General features: G+C 37.6%; 1 protein-coding gene across 2 annotated transcripts in view; it reads left to right on the top strand.

Moving 5' to 3' along the window:
- Positions 1-19,699, top strand: part of TLE4 (TLE family member 4, transcriptional corepressor) — a 100,339-nt gene extending 80,640 nt beyond the window's left edge. For both annotated transcript variants that reach the window (XM_052700767.1, XM_052700768.1), the window contains exons 9-20: positions 5,455-5,574; positions 6,135-6,188; positions 6,883-7,035; positions 8,262-8,394; positions 8,707-8,900; positions 9,069-9,145; positions 12,400-12,649; positions 13,727-13,974; positions 15,006-15,153; positions 15,747-15,897; positions 16,223-16,299; positions 17,901-19,699. In XM_052700767.1, the coding sequence (XP_052556727.1) occupies positions 5,455-5,574; positions 6,135-6,188; positions 6,883-7,035; positions 8,262-8,394; positions 8,707-8,900; positions 9,069-9,145; positions 12,400-12,649; positions 13,727-13,974; positions 15,006-15,153; positions 15,747-15,897; positions 16,223-16,299; positions 17,901-18,008 (1,713 nt within the window). In that variant the 3' untranslated portion in view covers positions 18,009-19,699. The remainder of the gene's footprint in view (positions 1-5,454; positions 5,575-6,134; positions 6,189-6,882; positions 7,036-8,261; positions 8,395-8,706; positions 8,901-9,068; positions 9,146-12,399; positions 12,650-13,726; positions 13,975-15,005; positions 15,154-15,746; positions 15,898-16,222; positions 16,300-17,900) is intronic.
- Positions 19,700-22,082: the final 2,383 nt, after the last annotated feature.

Raw genomic sequence — 22,082 nt, 5'->3', positions numbered from 1 at the left:
ATGTGGAGGTATGGGTGACCTCAGGAATGCAGCCCTGTAGAAACACATCATATGGTACCTACAGAGCAGCTTACAGCATTTTCACACCATCTCCTTTAGTTTAATAAAAAATATGTGCATACGGAAGTATGTAAACAAATGCATTTTTTAAACAGATGGGTATTCCCTTATAGTTGAAGCCATGCAGAAAGCCTACTATGTGGGAGCTGTTTAGTTGCATTTTTGGTTGTTTTCTTTTTCCTGGCTGTGTGGTGGTGGCCTTGGCAGACTGCTGGGCAGCCTGCTTTACCATTTCACATAAGAGGCGAGGAGGGTTCCCTGAAGGCTTCTACTTGCGCTCATCTTCAGAACTAGGAGGGGCAGAACTTTACAGGAAACTCAGTGGCCAGTGAGGTTTTCTTCCACGACGTCTGCATGGTTGCCATTCTTGCTGTGGCTTGATCTGGTGCAGGCTGTAGCCAAAGGGATAGTGTGTGACTGCTGCAAGTCTGGCTCTGTGCTGGGGCACTGCGTGTGGTCCTGCTTCCATGTCTCAGTAGTGACCTAGTGGAGGCGGCACTGAAATGGCAGCTGAACAACTAACTGAATGGAGTGGCTCAAAGGAGGAAGGCCAAGAAGGCAGGACCTTCAGCCTGAGAAGGAGAAGGGTGAGAGAGGATGTATTTGAAGCTTACAAAATGGCAAGGCATGCCTAAAGCAGGGCTGAATTCACTCGCTCCATCAGCACTAGATTTAGGGGAAACTTGATGAAGTGCATGGAAGACTGAATTTAAAACAAAAAAAAGAAAGTTCTCTTCAGAGAACATGTTCTGAAGCTTTCTGTCTTAAGAGGCAGCAGAGGCAGCTTCAGATGGGCAGATGAGACAAACCCAAAGGCCAAGGAGTTTGCCAGTTAATTCTGAGAGCAACAAGCAGGGTGGTCTCCATTCAGCAGCCCGGGGTGCTGGGAGAGCTGGAGGGAAAGGGCAAAAACCAGTGCCCACCCAGGACAAGACAGTGCCTTTGTCAGATCTCTGGCAGTTGTATGTCCATGTGTAATGTTGGCACCAACTGTCCAACCAAGCAGCATTGCTGTCCGGTCATCACTGGACTGTAATACATATTGTACCCATTTTTATAGTTTCTTTTATACTTCCAACAGACTTTATAACATCAATAATGTCATTCAGGTAATTATACTGTAATTGACCTTAGGGTTGAGCATCCTTGGCTTTTACTGAAGTTTGCTTAATACTTCAGGATGGTCAATTATATCATAATCATTATATCATCCCACTTTGTTGGCAACGATTGTTTTAATTATTACACTCCAAATAGATCATTTTAGCAGTAAGGGTACACTGGGGAATGGTCATATTCATGAATATTTTAAAGAGTTACCAGCTTTTATTGTGGGGGAGGGCTTTTCATCTTGTCATCTCTAGTCATTACTTTTAACACTGATTCTATTCAGTTATAATTTAGTCTGCTCAGGCCAGGTCTTCATCTGCAGAAGCGAGCATATGAATAGCTGGGGTTTACAGGATTTGAGAGCAGTTGGAAGACTGCACAATCTGACCATATTGATTTATTTTTTTTCTTTTTTTCCCTGCCATTACAGCATGAGTCATCTTTATTAATGTAAGTAACTTCAGTGGAAGCTGGAGTTAAAATGGTGACTTCAGTACCTCAGCTTTCTCTTTTTCCAGGCAGTCTCAAGTATTAATTATACCAAGTAGAAAGTGAGGATGCTGATGTTTGCCTTGTTACCAGTGATAATTTTATGGCTCAGTAAGAGGCTTATATTGCCCTCTTTATGATCATTTAATTTGTTCTTGTGTGGCATTGATATTCCACCAGGGGAAGTACCCTGTGAGCGTTATAGAGAAGATGCACTGCTTTTCTCCATTTGGAGTTGTGAAACTCCAAATGGCCTTCGTGGTAGGCAATCTTTTTGTTTAGCACTGTGCTCAGTACTGCCCGGAATACACAGTAAGGTATACCGTGCCATGTTTTACGGTCTAGTGCAACAAATACTGTGGATCCAGCACTATAAACAAACTATTTCACTTCTTAAGCCAATTATGTGAAGAAGGCAGTATGCTCAGCCTTTTTATAAATGTATCTGTTCAAATGTTTTTTGTCAGCGTTTTGTGATGTATTTAACATGAATAAAAATGTCCTACCTAAGCAGAAAATAAAAAACTGGTACATTCTGCTAAAAAGGAAACTGAATGTAACCCACTTTCCCCAAATAATATTGTTTCCTATGTCTGATCTAATTATCTGTGTTGGTTAGTAGGAAAATGCTACTCTTTCTAGTAGATTAATGTTTTTTGTTGAAGAGAACAGCAGTGTGAAAGACTTATTTCTCCATAAATTTCCATAGTCACTAGAATGAGGACTCTGGCCCATTAAGTTGCTGCCTGCCAAAGCATAATGCTGAATCTTTTAATTGGTCTCAGTAGCCATTCTCCTCCCATTTCTTAAAGGCAATATTAGGACAGCACTGATGTTTTAATCGAGAAACACTGCAGAATCTGGTGAGCTAAGTGGTTCACTTCAGTGGTTGTTGCCTCACAGCTTGCAAATATGAAGAATTGGAATACATCGATTTGCAGACATGGAAACCAGAATGTGTGTGGGTACAGGGTTAATATGTAAGAATTTGATGTCAGTGGAAGCCATGAAGACATTGTTACACCCCATATATAGATAGATCCTTACAGATCTACTAGTAACCTGAAAAGCAAGAATGTTTAATTTGTTGAGTAGTAATTGGCTTTTTAGATAAAATAATGTTAGTCCAAATTCACTGGCCAAATTTCAGTTTGGCAATTGAGATTCTAATGCTTCCTTTCACTCCACTGATTTGCTCATTCTCCCCATCAGCTATCATTAGGTTAGTTGTCAACATTTTTTCTACAAATGCCAGGTGGGATACCATATTTTCATATCAGAATCAATTCTGATCCATCTTTGAAGCAGTAAAACCATTAAGCAGTGTGCATTGCTCCAGTGCCCAATGTGGTACTCATCCTTTATGTGCTAGAGATAATTAACTACTTTATCATTCTAGTAGGAAGCTTTAATTTATTACTTTATTAAGCAGTGAAATCAAAGATTAAAATGGTATCTGTAGCACATAGCTAACTAGATTGTGAAAAATGAAACTATATAGTTTCAAATTCATGAAAATAAGTATTTCTATTTAAATAAGTGCAGTAATTTACTTTAATTCTTCAGACATCAGTCTAATTTGTAGTTTACTGGTGATTATTTTTCTTCGTTTTAAAGTAATTTGCTTTCTGTAGGGTGAAGTTGAGAAATAATGAATTGAATTCACATTACAAGCTACCGCCTCCCAAATTATAAATTAATATAAATGTAATAGGAGTCTGCTATTAAAATCTTTTGCAAAAGACTGTGCTATATCATTGCAGTAAACAAATACATTTTTCAAGCTATCAGTTCATTTAATACTGTGTTTATACTTAGCCTCTATTTTTAAGGATTCTGTGCTTATTGTCACTACTGTCTCCAAATGCCTTAACATGCATTTTCTCTTCAGAGCAAGCAATAGCATTTTTAATTTGTCATTTGCAGTGTAACAGTTGATTAATGATCTACTTTAAAGCTAAACCATTGAACATGTTTTAAGATATTCTTTTCTCAGGGTAGGAAATCCATGTATGCTGCCAAAAGGAGAAAGAGGGAGGGAAATGAGAAAGACACAGGCAGTGCTCAGCACTGGCTTTTCACTAAAATTTGTTGTTTCTACTCAGGTAAGGAATCAGCTTATGCTTTTACTCAGAAGGATAAATAACAGTCACTAGTTAAGAAAGCTGAAGATTTTTTTTCAAATTCTACCACTCATTAATCTGAGCTACTGTTGACAAGAACTGGAAATTTTAAAGAAGTGGCAGCTGGGTGTCCAGGCAAGGAGAAACGTTCTGTTATGTGACTTGAGCAATGACTGCATCTTAACTTGTGGTTAAGTGTTCTTAATTATTGCCAGAAGTTTGTGGTATAGCATGTTGAGGAAATAAGACATTCAGTAACAGCAATGGAACAGGAGTTGCAGAGCATAAATGCTGACTTCTGGGGTTTGTGTTCCTGGTGATTGTGATAAAATATACTTACGGAGGCATGCATTTAACCCTCAAACCAGAGTGCTGTGCTATACAGCTGTATTGAAGAACAACAAATAAGACATGGAAGCAAATCTCAATGCCAATGTTTTCTGCATGTGCAAGAGGGTCTAAAATCCAGCAGTAAGGACTTCTTCAGTTGTTCCCCTCAACATCTTACGTAAGGAGAATAGAGAGATGCAGACAGCCAGCAGGGTTTAAACTGAGGATTATTTTCATCTTCATACCTGTCAGTTCCAATTCTGCAAAATACCAGAACACATCCTTAGTTATGTACATTCAACCATTGACTTCATTGTGAGATAAAGCTTAGTGTCTGGTTAAATGCTTTCTTGAGTTAAGGCCAAAAGCTGCTGCTGCTGCTAAAATCAATCCCAGAAGAAATTTTGCATCTTTCATTACTTCCTTGTTTGTGTATGAACATACAGGCTCCACCAAGCTCTGGAAATATGTGAGGTATTGATAAATGTCATCTTGATTGTTTAAAGAAGTAGAGCAGAGTTGCTGAATGACAGCGCCCAAAGTGCAAATTACCTTCCATTCTTTCCCATCCCATAAATGTGCTCTGTAACCGTCATTAATAAGTGATGTCCACAGAATAGCAAAAGACTTCCCTGAGCCACTGCACTGTATTCCTGTCCTGCAGGCACAACTGGAAACTGTAAAAGCTGTTGGACTAAAATGAGTACAGGGAAGTTCTTTAGAGAGAGAATGGTGAAGTGCTGGAACAGGCTGCCCAGAGAGGTTGTGGATGCCCCGTCCCTGAAGGTGTTAAAAGCCAGATTGGATGGGGCCATGGGCAGCCTGATCTAGCTGGGGAGGTTGGTGGCATTGCGTGTGGCAGAGGAGTTGAAGATTCATGATCCTTGAGGTAACTTTCAACCCTGGCCATTCTATGATTCTGTGATTCTGTCTTAGCTTGAACCGTCTTTGTTCTTCTTGTTGTGATTTCTGCAGGCATATACATACACACTTCTTCTGGGAGGTCAGTATTGATTTAACCATGCATATTTATACAGGAAACAAGCCAGAAAGTCTTCACAAAATGGTCCAAAGTAGCTCTACATTCATCTTACTAATACTGCAGATATCAACTCCTCCATGTAAACTGATCTCTTTTATTTGTGTCTCTTGCAGTGCACTGGGCACTTTTAACACAAGAAACTTGCTGAGTTGCTATTGCTGATTAAAACCCAAAGTGCTGTCCTTAAGAACAGCTCTAAATCATCTTGCTGGGTTAAGTTGTGTTGAGGTAATTTGACAGAAAAAGTCCTGGTTGGAAGGAGCATCTGATGTGTTTTCTTCATCTCTTTTTAAAAAGCAGAGCTCTTCTGTATCTCCCTCAGCCAGTTTCAGAACAGCAGAAAAGCACAGAAATTCGACAGATTATTCTTCAGAGAGTAAAAAACAGAAAACAGAAGAGAAGGAAATAGCAGCTCGTTATGTGAGTAAAAAATTACATTCTGTACTGTTAAACTTAAATGTTCCTTTATAATTTCACCCATTTCCTACTGCATAACTAATTTTAAAATTGATTTTAGGATTCAGGATTTTGTTCTTACTGTCTGTACCTACCATTTACAGTGGTTGGAAGGCTTGTATGTGTAGGATTGATAGCATTTTTGATGACATAAATAAAGAACATGTGGAAGGCAGTGTATGAGGATAGAGCATTAATTAGGCTGGGACTTGATAAATTTGCGGTCTAGCATGTCTCCACTTTTTGGTGCAGTGCAACTTTGGATGAGGATTTTCATTCTCTGTTTTATCCACTGATCTGAAAACTTATCTGGGAATAATACTGCAGCTAGTGAAATCTTTTAAGGAGAAGCACTGTAGGTGACCTAAATAATGCAGTTTTATTCCTGGATAAATCTTGGTTTAAAAACAGGCTATATTACGTAGTTGTGAGCAGCTTTCCATTTCTTTCACTTATTTTTTCTTTTTACTTAGGAAACTCAGGGTATTAAATATGTATTTTTTACACACTGTGTCTTATTGCAGGACAGTGATGGTGAAAAGAGTGATGACAACTTGGTAGTTGATGTTTCCAATGAGGTACACAGAATGTTTTTGCTTGTTTTTTTGTTTTTTGGTGTTTTTTTTTTCATTTGTTTGATTGTTTAGGCGGGGGTTTTTTTGTTGTTGTTGTTGTTGTTTACCTTACAGTAGTGGGGGTTAGATGGTGGTGTCTTCAATACTATCTATGTATTTTGGGTATGAATAAGATTACAGTCTTTGCCTTCATAAGAGAGCCAGCTTGAGGGAGTCCAATCATGTCTTTCTTTAGGATAAAAAACAGATCTGTAGCACTTATTTGTACAAAAGACATTTTTTGTTACTTGTACGTCCCAAAAGTGTGCTCTGAATCCAGCCCAGTTCAGCTCATAAATGGTGTTTTCTTTCACTCTGATCTTTACTTCTTTTGTGAATTTATCAGGTCTGCCACATGCCTCAAACCTTTCTAGCTCAATACTTAAAGAATGAGACTTAATTTCCTATTTCAGTATCCACAGACTTCAAACATCATTTTTGATGTTCAATAATGTCAATTTTTAAGACTTCCTTAAAAAAAAAAATTAAAAATCTGTTATACATATTGATTTTAAAATTTTATCAACTAAATTGCTGAAGGGCTAAACGAACATGTCACATTTTATGGAAGAGCTTCACTCCAAAGTGCGAGTTGCTCAGGACAAGTACTGTTAGCTAGTATGAACTTCTTATAGTAATCCTCATTGCTGGTGTTTAGGATCCTTCCTCTCCACGGGGGAGCCCAGCACACTCTCCAAGGGAGAATGGCTTGGACAAGACTCGACTGCTGAAGAAAGATGCGCCAATTAGTCCAGCGTCTATTGCGTCCTCCAGCAGTACTCCTTCCTCTAAATCCAAAGAACTTAGCCTTGTAAGTGCTTCTGAATTCACCTAACCTGAGTTAATACACAGAAATTGTTGCTTACCAGACTTCTAGCTGGATACCATTTGAATTTGTACAACTATCAGTAAAGCATTATGAAGCATTAGTTTAAAATTTGTTTTTGTTTTTTTAAGTAATTTTTATAAAACAGAAGGGAAGAAGTCTGCAGCCTTTTGGAGGGATAGGAAAAGGTTGTTTTCATTGGTGGTGTGGGTAGATGATAGATGCGCTGTGTTGAGAGATGTTTTTCTCCTCCCCAATATGAAAAACTGTCATTCTTAGAATAAATAAGAGTACACAGGGGTTCCTTGATCTGTTTGCCTGTGCCTGTGGTTTATAGCAAATTCAGTTTTGCTTGGATGTGATTTGGTTGTTAGCTTTGTTTGAATTACCAGGCCATATACAACAACAATAATTTTTATTTTCTATCTAAAAAGTAATCTGTCATTTACAAGAGCCTTCCTTGACTTGTATCGTAAATCACAAGGCAAAAAAAGAGTTGCCAGCAAGTCGGGGGTATGCTTTCCTTTCCTGTTTGTGGCCAAAATTAATCACATTTCTGAGCTGCATAGTAACTCCCTTCTGTGTTCTTCACAGGTCAGGGTACGTGATTACTTAAGGAAATAAAATAAATAAAAGAAAGTTTAAAGTGAATGTAGTGCTCAGGAAAGGTGATGGAATGACAGGTTCAGGCCCAAGAGTCAGCAATCTGTCTGATAAACAAGCTTGTCACAAGAGCAGCAGTGCACAGTCCCTGACTTAATGCCCATCACTGTCTCTACCTTATGTTACCAGTACCATGTTTGTGTGTGAGCTGTTGGTCAGTTGTGCTTTTTTTCTGCTCTTCTTATCTATAAGGCAGTGGTTCCTCAAATAAGCTTGTAGTATGAGCAGTTCTGTGACCACTGGACGGATTTAACATGTGCTGCCAATATAATTGCCAAGCCACAGTGATCTTCAGTCACTGACCTCATTCAGTATCACATAGATGCCTTGGGCAGTGAAAGCTGTGAAAGCTGTAGTTAATTCCTAAACCATTCTGTCTTCTTCAGTGTCTCTTTAGTTTTCATTGCCAGTGACTTTTGAAACCCAAACCCAAAAGCTAGATTTCACTGATTAGATGTGCACTTGTGTCTTCCACTTGCTTTACAGCAACTAGTCAGAAAAGTAAAACAACTAATGCACTGTTTTCCCTTCTTCTTTCTGATGATTAGAATGAGAAATCTACTACTCCTGTATCTAAATCAAATACCCCAACTCCACGGACTGATGCACCAACTCCAGGCAGCAACTCCACTCCCGGACTGAGGCCCGTGCCAGGCAAACCTCCAGGTGTGGACCCACTAGGTGAGCGTTGATCTGCCTCAGCGTTGTGAAGATGCTTCCATTCATCCCAAAACCTGCTTCCTTCCAGTGTACATTGGCATCAGAATTTACTGCTACTTAAACTGGATGCAGAGTTGGGTCTTCAGCACTTTAAACAGCAAATATATATATATATATGTATGTATAGAGAGATATAGATATGTAGATGCATATTTATATACATACAAATATGCTGTGTTATATCAGTATATGTACTGTACTGTTTGAGAAACTCATATTTCTTCTGATGGGTCTGGCATGGCTGAGTGACTTCTCTCTTTTTTGCTTCAATAGCTTCAGGTTTAAGGACACCTATGGCAGTGCCATGTCCCTATCCAACTCCATTTGGTATTGTGCCACATGCTGGTATGAATGGAGAACTGACCAGTCCTGGAGCTGCCTATGCTGGTCTACACAACATTTCCCCTCAGATGAGTGCAGCGGCTGCAGCGGCAGCAGCAGCTGCAGCTTATGGGAGATCTCCAGTGGTAAGTGTTAGCTGCTGTTAAGTAATTCATTTTGAATGTAAGAATTGTGGGGTAAATCTAGCCTTTGTAATTCAGGAAGTTTGCTATGGAGAAAGAGAATTAAACTGTCTTCTTTTGCCTGTCTCCGTCTTTAATATACCTTTTTGTTTTGCCTGGGGAAAACTGTAGGTTGGTTTTGATCCACATCATCACATGCGAGTCCCAGGCATCCCTCCCAATCTCACAGGCATCCCTGGAGGAAAACCGTGAGTATCAAATATTCAACTTTACAAATTATTCATCTGTTAAAGTTGTGTTCCATTGTTAATTGGAATTGCCCTTAGCTATTGAAAATTATTGTGAATTAGAATAAATATAGATGTTTGGCAAAGGAAGGAGAAACTCTATTGAATCTTGAAGTGGTATTTGCAAATTTGTTTTGAAGATTAATAGCAACTGGCAAGTATTGGGTAGAGTAGAGAAAAGGGGACAGAGAAAGGATCTGAGCTTCAGGGTGTTATATGCTGAATCTGACTAGTTGGTCTTACATAGAAATACAAATTGGAGTGCAATCTTGGCTTTCCTTCTCCACTGTACTCTGCTTTTCAGTTTAAAAAATGATTTCTTTGTTCACAAAAGCCTTGCAATTACTTGCAAACTTACCAGCTGTTACAGGCAGCAGTGTGCAGAGAAAGGAACACTGAAATGTTTCCTTTGATTGAAAATACTGGAAAGAATTATTGTATCATAATGTTCAAATTCATCCTTGATGGAACTGACCGCAAAAGGTGACCTGCTCTACCACGCATCACTTGTTGTGAGTCTCAGAAAAAGAATTACATAGATATGAAGAGCTCTGTGCTCACATCCCTCTTGAGTTAGAGAGGAGAAAAATAAAGCATTGATGCAAACAATATTGATCTGAGTTTTATGTGAGGGTCCCCAGTTCCACTTCCTGTGTGACACCCCTTTTGTACGAACTTACCACTAAATTCATACACCTTGTCAAACTCTCTTAGACTGCACACACTAGTTCACCTCAGTTGATTCTGCCAGTTATTCTGCCCTGATAGATTTTTTGAAAATTTGAAGTTTGAAACTTGAGTTTGAAAATTGATGTGCAACAGATTCCAGATCAACTGTTTACATTAAGAATTTCTGCAGGATGGAGATTTTCTTCTTTACACATGCAGTGGAAATTTAGAAATTTCTAGACGTAATGTTCAGGTGTTGGCACTCTTCAAGTTCATCCATCATGAAGCTGGCTCCAGGAAGGGTAACCAGCTATGTTAAGCTATGCTTGTCTGGTCTGAGAAACTTTAATTGTGCAGACCTTCTGCTCACATTTAACATGTGGTGATGAGGGAATCTGAAGTCAAGTGAGTTCAACTTTTGTTGCATCTGGAAGGTTTTTGAGTGGTCACTGATGTACTGATGACTCCTTTAATTCACAATTGCATTTAAATATTTGTCAGCCTTGGAATCTGAATTTGAAATCTGTGATTCCTTTAGCATGATTATCTTAATTTTTAAGTAGAGTATTTTTCACAGCTATCAGGACTGTTGTTTTGTAATTTACACTTTTTTTTCCTTTAAGACAAAAGCTCTGAAAATCTGTGCTGTTGAATGTTAGCTGATATGCAGCAGTTAGTTGAAACAGATCCCTTAAGTGCGGTGTGTCAGGGATCTGCCTACAAATAATTGTCTTTCCAGTTCAGACATATTTCACAGAGAAGATAGAAAAAATGGGTAATTTGAAAAGAAGAAATAATTACTGAGTGTTTATTGTTATTTGTAGTGTCAGATATTTTTAAGTTACTTAAGTAACACATTGTGTGAATTTCTCAGTGTTTAAGAGCAATTAAAAAGCAACAGTTTAACCACACATGCTGATGGGAATAATGGATGGGATGAGAATAATGTAATTATTAATTTCTCCAGAATTAAGCTTTATTTCTGTAATTGTTCAAATTTGTTCTCTGTATGCTTAATAAGCCCAGTAGAATCTCTCTGAATAATGAAAACATATAGAAAGTCTCAAGCATGGCTCTGTGCAGAATGACTGAAACTTTATACAAAAATCAGAGAAGATGATAATGAAGTTCCACTAGTTTTGTTAGAAATTTAGCTTCTTTTTTTTCAGTACTCTACTGCAGTGAACAGGAATTAAGGAAATAATGAGAAAGTTATTTCAGATTTCTGTAGTGATAATTGAAACCAAGATTCTACTCATATTGGCAGTTTGCTGCTTCTCACAGCCACAGAAATCTGTCCTACCTTTCCTGAATGTGTTTAATGTCAAAAAATGGGGAATGATGATATGACGTGTCACTCAGGCCTGCCAGAACAAGAAATGGAGAGCAGGATGAGAAGAGTTAGTAAAGCTTTGGGAATAGGGCAGGAAGGCGAAAATGCAGTTGCATTTTATCCTGATGAAAATTACTGTTCTGATGTTAATATACTATGAATCTTAAATAACAAACTCAGTAGTTGAATTCTGAAGCCTGCCTTCTTCAGTGACTGTCAAGCAACAATTAAAGAAATGAGCTTTCTAGGTAGTATCATAAAGTGATTTTTTTTTTGTTTTTTTTGTGAGCTGCTCTCAACCTCACCATTGTTACATTTTGTTTTTTGTTTGTTTTTATCAATACTTCTGTGATGTTTTAAGTCTAAAGAAATTAAAGCTTTCTGTTAAGGTTACCTTTAGTGCATGTAGGTGAACCCTCTTGTAATGTTTATAGTCTTGTAATAGATATGATGTGTCAAGAAGCATTGAAGAACAAGACAGTTTCACAACGTAACTGTTCTCCTTGGAAAATATTTTGAGATGAAGCTGTTGATAGGTTATTCACAGGTGGCATAACTGGCAGTCACACAACGCATTCTTTCTCAGTGAGAGTCCTAGTTCTGGCAAGAGAAATTGGAATTTGTAGTTGTTGTGTCAGCTTCACACACACACACACATACAAAAAAAAAAAAAAAAAAAAAGGAAAAAGAAAGAAAACTCAAAAGAAGGAAGGAAATTCCAATACGTTTTTGCTGGTCTGTCGTGTCAGATGTCAGCAAGCCTACCTGGGGGCTTAACCCCTTCGTAGTGGTGGTTTCACTGCTTCTGTAACACTGTGTGGGACCTGCAGTGTGTCTGAAGCAACTAGGTAGTGATCCAGCTGAAGTCCACATGTTAAAGCAACCAAGTGTTATCTGACACTCAGCTGCCCCCAGAGGTCTACTGCAACTGGCTATTTATTTCTGTCTTTCAGTGGACCCTGACCTGTCCTTCCCTTCTCTGCAGGCAGTGGTCTCCCCATGCATTGCTGTGTTACGTATCTCACTTGAAATCCTGGTTACAGATGTCTAAAAAATTTCTTTCTTACATTATAGAAAAAAAGCTTTGAAAGGAGCTAAGTGGCAATCAGAATGCCCGTAGTGGAAACACATACAAAATTCTGTTTTCCGAAATAGGCTTGAAGAAAAACTTTGTATTGTTTGTCCTCTTATCCCTATGTTTTTTCCTTTGTAGGGCATACTCATTTCATGTAAGTGCAGATGGCCAGATGCAGCCTGTTCCTTTCCCTCCCGATGCCCTCATCGGTCCAGGAATCCCTCGCCATGCCCGTCAAATCAACACTCTGAACCATGGGGAAGTTGTGTGTGCAGTTACCATCAGCAACCCCACGAGACATGTGTACACGGGTGGCAAGGGGTGTGTCAAAGTCTGGGATATCAGCCACCCTGGCAACAAGAGCCCTGTCTCTCAGCTCGACTGCCTGGTAAGTAAATGGTAGCTTACGATGGTAGAAGACGACAGCAGGTTGTGTTAAGATTGAAATGATACTGTTAAGGTACAAAAAACAGTGGCTATTTGTGTTCTGTCATTGGTATCAAAGCTTGATACTTTATTTGTAATCTTATTTCTTTTAGAATGCAGTTTGAAGTATGTTCCTTGTAATACTCGTGTTGTTTTCCCCCCAGTGAATCAAAACATCTTTAATATCCTAAAATTGTATTGGAAGAGGGAAAGATCAAAGACAGTACAGCAGATATTGTTTCTAAACTTTGACATTTGTTGGCAGTGTTAAAGCTTGATATCCCATCATGCTAAAAATTGCTGTCTTGCAATTGTATTCTCAGAGAATATTTGAAGATAGTCACGTATTTTATGTTTGTGCATGTGTGTGAATGCATTGCCTTGTCTTAATGTGACAATTAAAAATATCCCAGAGTGTTATTCACAAATTATTTGAATGTGCTAACAAGACAAACCATTGTTAACAGTATTTCTCGTGTCTTTTACCAGTTTTTGGTAAGATGTTGCTTCTTGTTACAAAGGAAATAAAATGAGAACAGTGCAGCACGTGTAGACATATAATGAATTGCTACACAAATCACTACACAAATGAAGAAAATTGCCCAAATATTTTTCTCTGACATCTCTTAGATGGTGGCAGCAAGTCTCACTGGAGCAGAGCAGGGGGATGTGCAGGGAATTTGGTACTCTTCCATGCCGAGGGGTTAATGTGCTGAAATAAACTGCATATGAAAATGTAACTTTCTGCACAAGCTGTTGAATACAGCTGTCTTGAATTGTTTGGAGTTGGGTTCAGGTCTTTGCATTTTGATGCTAATTAAGATTAAATATCTCTCGCTACTGAATTTTGTAGATCAAGTTTAAGTACTTCCCTAATGTCATGTAATTTTCTGGCATTAATATACTTTATCATTGTCATAAGTATAAATGGCTCATTAAAACCAGGAGGGAATACAATACTTTTATGGATTTCTGCTCTCATGTTAATGCTGTTTTCCTTTCCTCATGAGTAATCTCTCGATGGTTTCTGTCTCCACAGAACAGAGATAACTACATCCGTTCCTGCAGATTGCTCCCTGATGGCCGCACCCTGATTGTTGGTGGAGAAGCCAGCACGTTATCCATTTGGGACCTGGCAGCTCCGACTCCACGCATTAAAGCAGAGCTGACATCTTCTGCTCCAGCTTGCTATGCCCTAGCAATCAGTCCTGATTCCAAGGTCTGCTTCTCTTGCTGTAGTGATGGGAATATTGCAGTGTGGGATCTGCATAACCAGACTTTGGTGAGGTAGGTCGACAGAACCAGATCACCGGGTTGTGAAGAATTAATTAAACATAGCCTTACATGCTCTTCTGCATAAATGCACTCATTTCTTTGTGGTGTCAGCATAGTTGCTCCTGCTATTTCATTGCTAGGCAATAACTATGTACTTTGTGCTAGGCAATGACTAGTACTTTGACAGAAATCTATTTAATTGTTTGTGGGTTTTGAGAGTTTCATAATTTCAAGCCTGCCAAACTGCTTCCTAACTGGTAATTGCTAAAGATCACTTGGTGTTGAAATTGCTGTAGGTTTTTTGAAAAGATGGATTTCTTTGTTTCCGTGCAATACACTGTGCTCACACTCCAGTCTCTTTAATCAGTGTTCCAGCAGATTTGTCTGCAAATATGTCTCAGATACAAATGTGTGTAAATCACTTCATTGCACACCTGGGCTTCTTAGGAGTTGGGGTTGATGTTCAGTGATAATGACCAGTAAGATAGTTAGGAGCCACTCGTACAGACCTTTGTACTTTGCACTGCGTACATGTTGCTATAAGGTATACTGTTTAAATATTGCACACAAAGACAGGCTTTTACCCTCTGATGCTTCCATTTGGACTACCTTTAAAAGAAGAAAAATTGTCATTGTCCTTCAGATTCTCCTTAATGCAAACAAATTTTGACAGTCATGCAACATTCTTTCAGAAGCATGTGGTATTTCCAGTCAAAACATAGGTATTAAATAGCAGCAAAGGCCCTCAGAATACCTAATTCATGAAGAATGCTTCTGAAAATCAAATTAACACTTGGCTGTATGGTGTGATTAATTGCGTTGTCAATTCATCACAAAGCTCATATGGCCATCCCAGAATTGAGATTAATCTTAGATTTCCATGGCAATTTAACTTTTTCCTTCAGATTTCCATGGCAATTTACCTTTTTCCTTCCTTTAACAATAGAGTTTCAGAGACCAAAAGAAAAAGGAATTATTCTGAGTAAATAATCAGAGCTGATTATTTCTGGTATGAGAATGTGTGAATCTTTTTGTATTTTCAGACAATTTCAGGGTCACACAGATGGAGCCAGCTGCATTGACATTTCTAATGATGGAACCAAGCTTTGGACAGGAGGCTTGGACAACACGGTCAGATCCTGGGACCTTAGAGAAGGGAGACAGCTACAGCAACATGATTTCACATCACAGGTGCAATCTTTGGAGCTTCAGCACATTCAGAAAAATGTGTCATTGTTTTCTAAAAGAAACGCTTCTATAAAATAATAATAATAATAACAATAATAATGAAAAAAACAGACTCAAAAACACTCCAAATAATTTAGCGTCATGCTCTTTTTTTTTTTTTTTTTTTCTATGTGCTGGCTAAGCAACTTTCTGGATTATTTCTGTTTGACAGATTAGTACTTCTCCTATGAAAGCAGTGGAGAATCCTTTTTATAAAATAATTGCCAGATTAAAGTGTTCCTGAGTGCAATCTGTTCCCATTCCTGTAGGTCCTTGTTCAAAAATATTTTACAAAAATATTTTTAAATGCTGTCAGATAAGCTAGGACATTAACTTTTATAGCTTGATTCAGTGCTTTGCTATTACAGTTTTAATTGAGCTTTGTTTACATGAACTAATTTATCTTGATTACTATAGTAATTGGATTTTCGTGTTTTTTAACACTGTAGCAGACTATGATCTGTTTTTGCGTAGTGTTAACAGTGTAGCAAGAAGTCAGTTTAGAATATCTGGAGCTCCTTCCTGACTGACTGAAGCATGTGCTGTGCTAATTCCAGATCTTCTCGCTGGGCTATTGTCCAACTGGTGAATGGTTGGCAGTAGGAATGGAGAACAGTAATGTCGAAGTGCTGCATGTTACTAAACCGGACAAGTATCAGCTGCATCTTCATGAGAGCTGTGTGTTGTCGCTCAAATTTGCTCACTGTGGTAAGGAAATACTTCCATGCCAGTATTTTCTTTCCTTCCTTCCTGTAAAATTCTTTCCTGTAGATGAAATTAGAGATTTAGAGAAAATTTAAGAGTTGGATTTTGAAGTTAAGCATTAAAACTACTCAAAAATTCATTCCTTTTTTCTGTAGAAACTCCCTGTGTTGTCACCAAACCTCTTAGTGTTACTGGTTTAAAATGTGACTATTCTTTTGATATGTTTTTCATTAACATGTGAATGTGTTGTTCTTATGACTGATCTGTTGCTTGGGGTGCATTTTTTTAAAGGAAAAAGCAACAATAACATTTAAACAATCTGTTGCAGGCAAATGGTTTGTAAGCACTGGAAAAGATAATCTTCTTAATGCCTGGAGAACACCTTATGGAGCCAGTATATTCCAGGTAATAATCTACTAAAAGCTATTTTCCACATTACATTATAGTGCAGTAGAGCTGCACATCTCACAGTCTGTCATTAGCTTAAGGAGTTTTTAAATGGAAGTTCCTGGCTAATTGCTATATTCGGTAATTAAAGAGACATTCTTCTGTCCTTTCTAACATTTTAGTAATTTATCTCTTACAATAAAGTAACCATTTATTCTGAAGTTGTTTTTACTGTCTTTCTTTTTAGCCTTCTTGTGCATAACCCAAGTCATGTTAGATCAGCATTCACTGAAGGTCCTGTTTGTAGCTGAACTAGTGAAAGTCATACTCAGCATGTGTTTTTCTTAGATGAGGTGCATAAGTTCAGTGGATTGGACAGGCACACTGGTGAACTGAAGACTACATCCTTATGGAGGGATCCTGTTGGATGGAATTAAAAACTGTAGCTTTTCAGCAGTTTTTAATCCTTCTGTGCCTGGTTTTAATAGCACTTCAGTGCCATTAAGAGAAAGCAGGATTTTTGTCATGTACTTTCACTTACTGGTATTTCTATGCTTGGACTTTTTAAATTAAGCTAGCTGGTGTTCCTACTTAAATGATCAGATCTCACCTGTACTGATACCTGTAAAGATTCTGTCTTCCAGAACAGCAGAACATTTTGTCTCGGCATTAGACTTGGGAAGTCTAAGCTCTGAGTTTTAGTAGTGGAGAGTATTCAGTGGTAGAATGACTTCCCACAGAAAAATCTTTTCAAGGAACTTGCTTGAAACTGTTATCCCATTGCAGCTTTCTTAATGAGGGGTAGAGAAAGAAACTTCTGTAGTGCAGTAATGTTTCTTTGCAAAAATATAGTGTATTTGGGTAATATATAGCTCTTGCAGCGAGAGGCAGAAAAGAAAATGTTGGCATATATATACAGGAAACACTAAATGCACTGACACAGCACGTAAAATATGGCAGTACATAGACATCATCTGAAAAAAGGCAGAATAGCAGGGAAAGGGACCAAGCTATTGCACCCTGTTGTATCCTTTCTTCCATTTACTTCTTTTACACTACTGTGTCTTTTCTATATTTGCATCTTTGCTAATAATGTAAGTTTATTTGTGAAGGAGTTGTTTTGGTGTTTTTTTTTTCACTGTTGGGCAAATACTGAGATGAGATATAATTACTTCTGTTGGATTGTTTTGTAGTGTTTCTCCATAAAAATTAAAATGAGAAAAGGAGGGAAGAATAAGATTTCTTTCAATTTATTTTTATCCAAAGACTAATGTATAAACTATTAATAAATGCTCATAACTTGTAGAGCATATACAAGGGACTGCTTGTTTTTGATGGATTGATATGTTATCTCTAGGTCTATCAAATAAAACATTCCCTTCCTTTTTTGCTGCCCTTTTGTGTTGCCATAGAGCTTTAGATGAAACAAATTTGTAGAAAGTCTTGTAGCAAAAGCTGTCACCTTTTCACTTCAGATTCAAACCTGTAGTGCTGGTATTTAAGTGAGCTTTCTGTGTATTCCCTGACTATAAACTCTTCTGATTAATTTTCAGGCTCTTTTGGTTTGAAGGATTGAAAAGATGTAATTCTTCTTTTTTCTTTTTCTCTTTTTCTTGTAGTCCAAAGAATCCTCATCCGTGCTTAGCTGTGATATCTCTGTGGATGACAAGTACATTGTCACTGGCTCTGGGGACAAGAAAGCTACAGTCTATGAAGTTATTTATTAGAGACAAATCTAAACGCAGGCAGAACTCCTTCTCCTAGCACTTTGCTGTATTTCTTTTTTTTTTTTTTTCTCTTTTTTTTCTTTTCTAAACTAAGAACTTAAATGCTCATCGCAGTTGTGGAATTTATTTTGACATTCTTAAATTGCTATTGATTTGTGAATGCTCATTAAGAACTTGTGATACCAAACTGTCAGATAGCTATTTGGGAGAAGATTGAATAAGCATACTTAACAGTGAACCTGACTCTTTAATTATGTATTATAGCTGTAATGTATTTATTTTGTGTAAAGAAGGCTTTCTAACAATGAACTGACTAAATAAAGCTGTCTGGCCCGGCTTTAGTTTAAAAGGTGCATTGAATACTTTGCTTTTTTGCTAGTGGATAAATTGGGGATTTTGGAGAAGGATGTTCAGGAGATAGTGAAAGCTACACTAAATAGGCTTGTAGTTTCTATTTAAAAAAAAAAAAAAAAAAAAAAAAAAGAAAGAAAAAAAAAACAACAAAAAAAACTTTGTTATATTTTTTAGTCCTGTTCTTGGATAAGACCTCTAAGTGTTATTACAGTATAATTATTTGGTGGGAAGATGCTGTAACCTAACTATTTTAGACAGTCTTGGAAACTTAGGAAATTGCAAACTGTAGCCAGTAATCTACATGCCTGTGATGAATGGCAAATTCAGTTCACATCTAAAATAAATTCACTTTAAGTAAGAATGTGCTAATTTATATATTTGCAATGTTAATATAGCATCCTGTGTACAGATTTGTTCTCAATGCTTTTTTGTTGATGAACATAAAGCATTTTGGTGTCAAGCTAGGTTTTTTAATATAAACACCTCTCTTTGTTATATTGTAGAGAGTACAATAAGTTGCCTCAAAGAATCACCTTTGTAACTTCTGGAAACTTTTGCAACGTTTCCTTGAAAATGGGGATATGTGTCTTTGGGCAATTTTTCAATTACAAGAGATTATGAAAAATATTTGATATGTTCTTTGGAAACTGCACTGAAATAAAAATGGATGCCTACCAATATACAAACTACAAAAGCAATGACCTCTAAGGTAGGATTTACAAGAGCACTCATTCCGACATATAAAAAGGAATGGATTCTCACTTGGGAAAAGGACTTGTTTTGTTTGCCAGCAGTTCAATCCAAGTCTCAATTGGATGTCCCTAAAATGGACGTAGACTGAGCCATTGTGCCAGAGACATGTTATCTTTTTTTGTTGTTGTTGTTGCTGTTAAACTATGATCTGTGACTTTTTTTTTTTTTTTTTTTTTTTTTTTTCTTTTTTTTGAATGCTTTAAAAGAAATCTTTTAAGTCTGTGGATCTGCTGATGTACAGTGCCTTTGCTGCTATGGATCAAAATCAAAAGACCCGTGTAGATAAATCTTATTGTATAAGTAGAAAATTACTTAATTTCGTACTAGAAATGGATTGATGCTGCAAGTTAAAATGGACTGTTCATTGAAGTTCCAAATGTGGTAGCAAAAAATGGTGTCTTAAGTGCTTAGTGTTTGATGTCATTAACAGTTTCGTAATATTCTACATTGTAGAAAGATTTTGATACTAAACTGTGTCATTGTACATAGTTCTAATGCATTGTATTGACCACCAGTACTTCTATAATGGTAGATTATTGTTTGTGCATTCAGACTTTTAAGCATTAAACATATGTAACTTCTAATATGTATTTTTCTAAGTCTTTCTTCCTTCCCTTGTTCTTTTGTGTACAGTAATCTCACTTAAGTATGCAGAATGCTACCTGTAAGGTGAACTGATGTTCAGAGGGCGTGCCAGTGCAGATACATGCTGTCACTCATAGACAGTGTCTTGTTTCACCACGTTTTCCCAGTCAACAAAATTAGTAAATATGTAATTTCTCAGTTTACTGACTACAGTGGCTCTCAGCATTGGGAGGTATCAACTCTTGAAGGCCCCAAGACTTCAGCCATGTCACCTAGGAATTTGCCACTTCCCATTTGCTTAGTTTCTCATCTGATACAAAGCTTTATGTTATTCCATACCTCCATGAGAAAGAAATTCAGAACAACTCCAGCTCCCGGGCCTGCTGAAGTTTGCGGAGTTCAGCAGAATATGGGTGAGGGATGATGTACTGGAATACGATACCTGGATTTTGTCATTAAGGGATGAAACCTCCTCCTACCCATGCAAAGACGTCTCTTGAGCACAATAGGTTTTTGGTTAAGAACACAACAGAGTTGGCTGCAGGTTAACGTGAACAATGGGAAATATTAGGGTAAGAAAAATAAAGTGAAGTAGAAGAAACGTTGTACGCAATTCGGTAGGGAGGAAGTTGTGCTAGTCGCAGTGGGAGAAAAGGAAATGGAAAGTGGATATTGGAATTAAATATTTCTCCCATAGCTTGTATTTAAAACTGATGTGCATGTTACAAACTCCTGGAGGTGTAATCCTGTCGTGCTGTGAGGTCCAGTCCATGCTATCTGCTGTTTCATAAAATCCAGTTTTCGTTTCTCTGAAATTCTGAAACAAAGCTTAAGCTGATCAGGTCATTTATCTGCACTGTGAGTGACTGGGATCCGTGTCAGTGGAGAAGAGTGGAGGGAAATGCTGTTACTTGTCCCTCAGAGCTCTCAGATTCCTTACAGTAAACAGGGAAGAGGAGTTTTCCAGATATCCCCCAAAATGTTGTAAGTTTTCACCCAAATGGAGATTCTCTGCTACTTAGTATGCTAATGCTTTGTGAAGATGAATTCTGTACAGATGCTTTCTGTTAGTCATTACTCTTGTCTGAAGAGATGGAATTTACCTGTTGTTATGTGGGAGACAACTTTTATTTTACCATTCACATATTTTAAAGGCTAGGGTTATACTCCATTTACTAGCAAAAGGAAAAACACCTACCTAATATTTGTAGAAAATGTTGTGTTCTTCAAGCATAAGAAATTACCTTAAACTCTTAAAATAAAACTTGCATTTAAAAAGAATAAAACACCGCATATCTTGAATTTGTACCAGAGTTAGTTTTGAAAGTGAACTAATATAGTTTTAAAGCAGCCTGCCATATATCTGCTTATTAATATTTTTATTAACAGCTTGTAAACAGCGTAGGAATTAAGTGCTTTAATCCAGGATTACCACAGTTAAACAAGTAATCATCCTGATTTTTCTCCCTTTTAGGGTTCAGTGTAAGTGCAAGGTGGTACTTTCTGTTTTTCAGTTAAGCACACATTAGATCACTTTCCTTTTTCATTCTTAAGTTCCTCTTGCTGCTGCAGGCTGTGATTTTGTGCGGGAATGTTTTGTCACGGATGGCTTTTGTACTACAAACATGTGGCTGCCTTCTCCGTATTCAAGTTCAAGTTACAGACATTCACGTTTCTTATTCCTGAAAGGTTAGTGGAAGCAGGAATGCAGCTTTGCAGTTCTATGTGTATCTGAAGTATCCTCTTCTGAAACCTAGGTCAGATCCTTTTTGCAAATGAATGGGTGCTAAGTGTAGCAGTACTCCCATAATTTATGTAGATGAAATTCTGGCTCATTGTTACAGAACCTGATCAGACTATTTTGTTGGTATGTTCTTTTGATTTTTTGTTACTAGTGGTTTGTAGTGTTTTGTTTTGTTTTGTTTTGTTTTTAACAATTAGGACGTTTGAGTCTCTTCTGTTCTAGCATATTTGTGATCACCCCCACTGCAATCCTGACATGGCTAACTTCCACTCGAGGATTTATGCTCTGAAAGAATGAAGAGCAAATTACTATTGAGTAAAAGATTTTTGCATGTGCAGAAATCAGGAAATTCAGAGCAGTAGCTTGCTCTGCAACCGTTTCACATTTATATTGCATTTGCTATGTCTTTTTGGCATCAAAATGATGCTGAGTACAGCAGTGTTTTGGTGTAATGTTTAAGAACATCAAACATGGCTTCTAGGAAGGATTTTTGAATTTTTCAGAGCAAATGTGTGCAGAAGAGGCTCAGCCAAAGACCTGCTGTTACATGGGTTCTGTGGGAGAACTGGTTGCATTCAGTAATGAAGACTTTTTCTATTATTAGTGTTTTGCAGTGACCACACACAGTGGTGGTGAGA

Source organism: Tympanuchus pallidicinctus, unplaced genomic scaffold (assembly GCF_026119805.1).
Source record: "Tympanuchus pallidicinctus isolate F22 unplaced genomic scaffold, pur_lepc_1.0 scaffold4, whole genome shotgun sequence".
NCBI lineage: Eukaryota > Metazoa > Chordata > Aves > Galliformes > Phasianidae > Tympanuchus > Tympanuchus pallidicinctus.
This window is presented reverse-complemented; position numbering and strand designations above follow the sequence as displayed.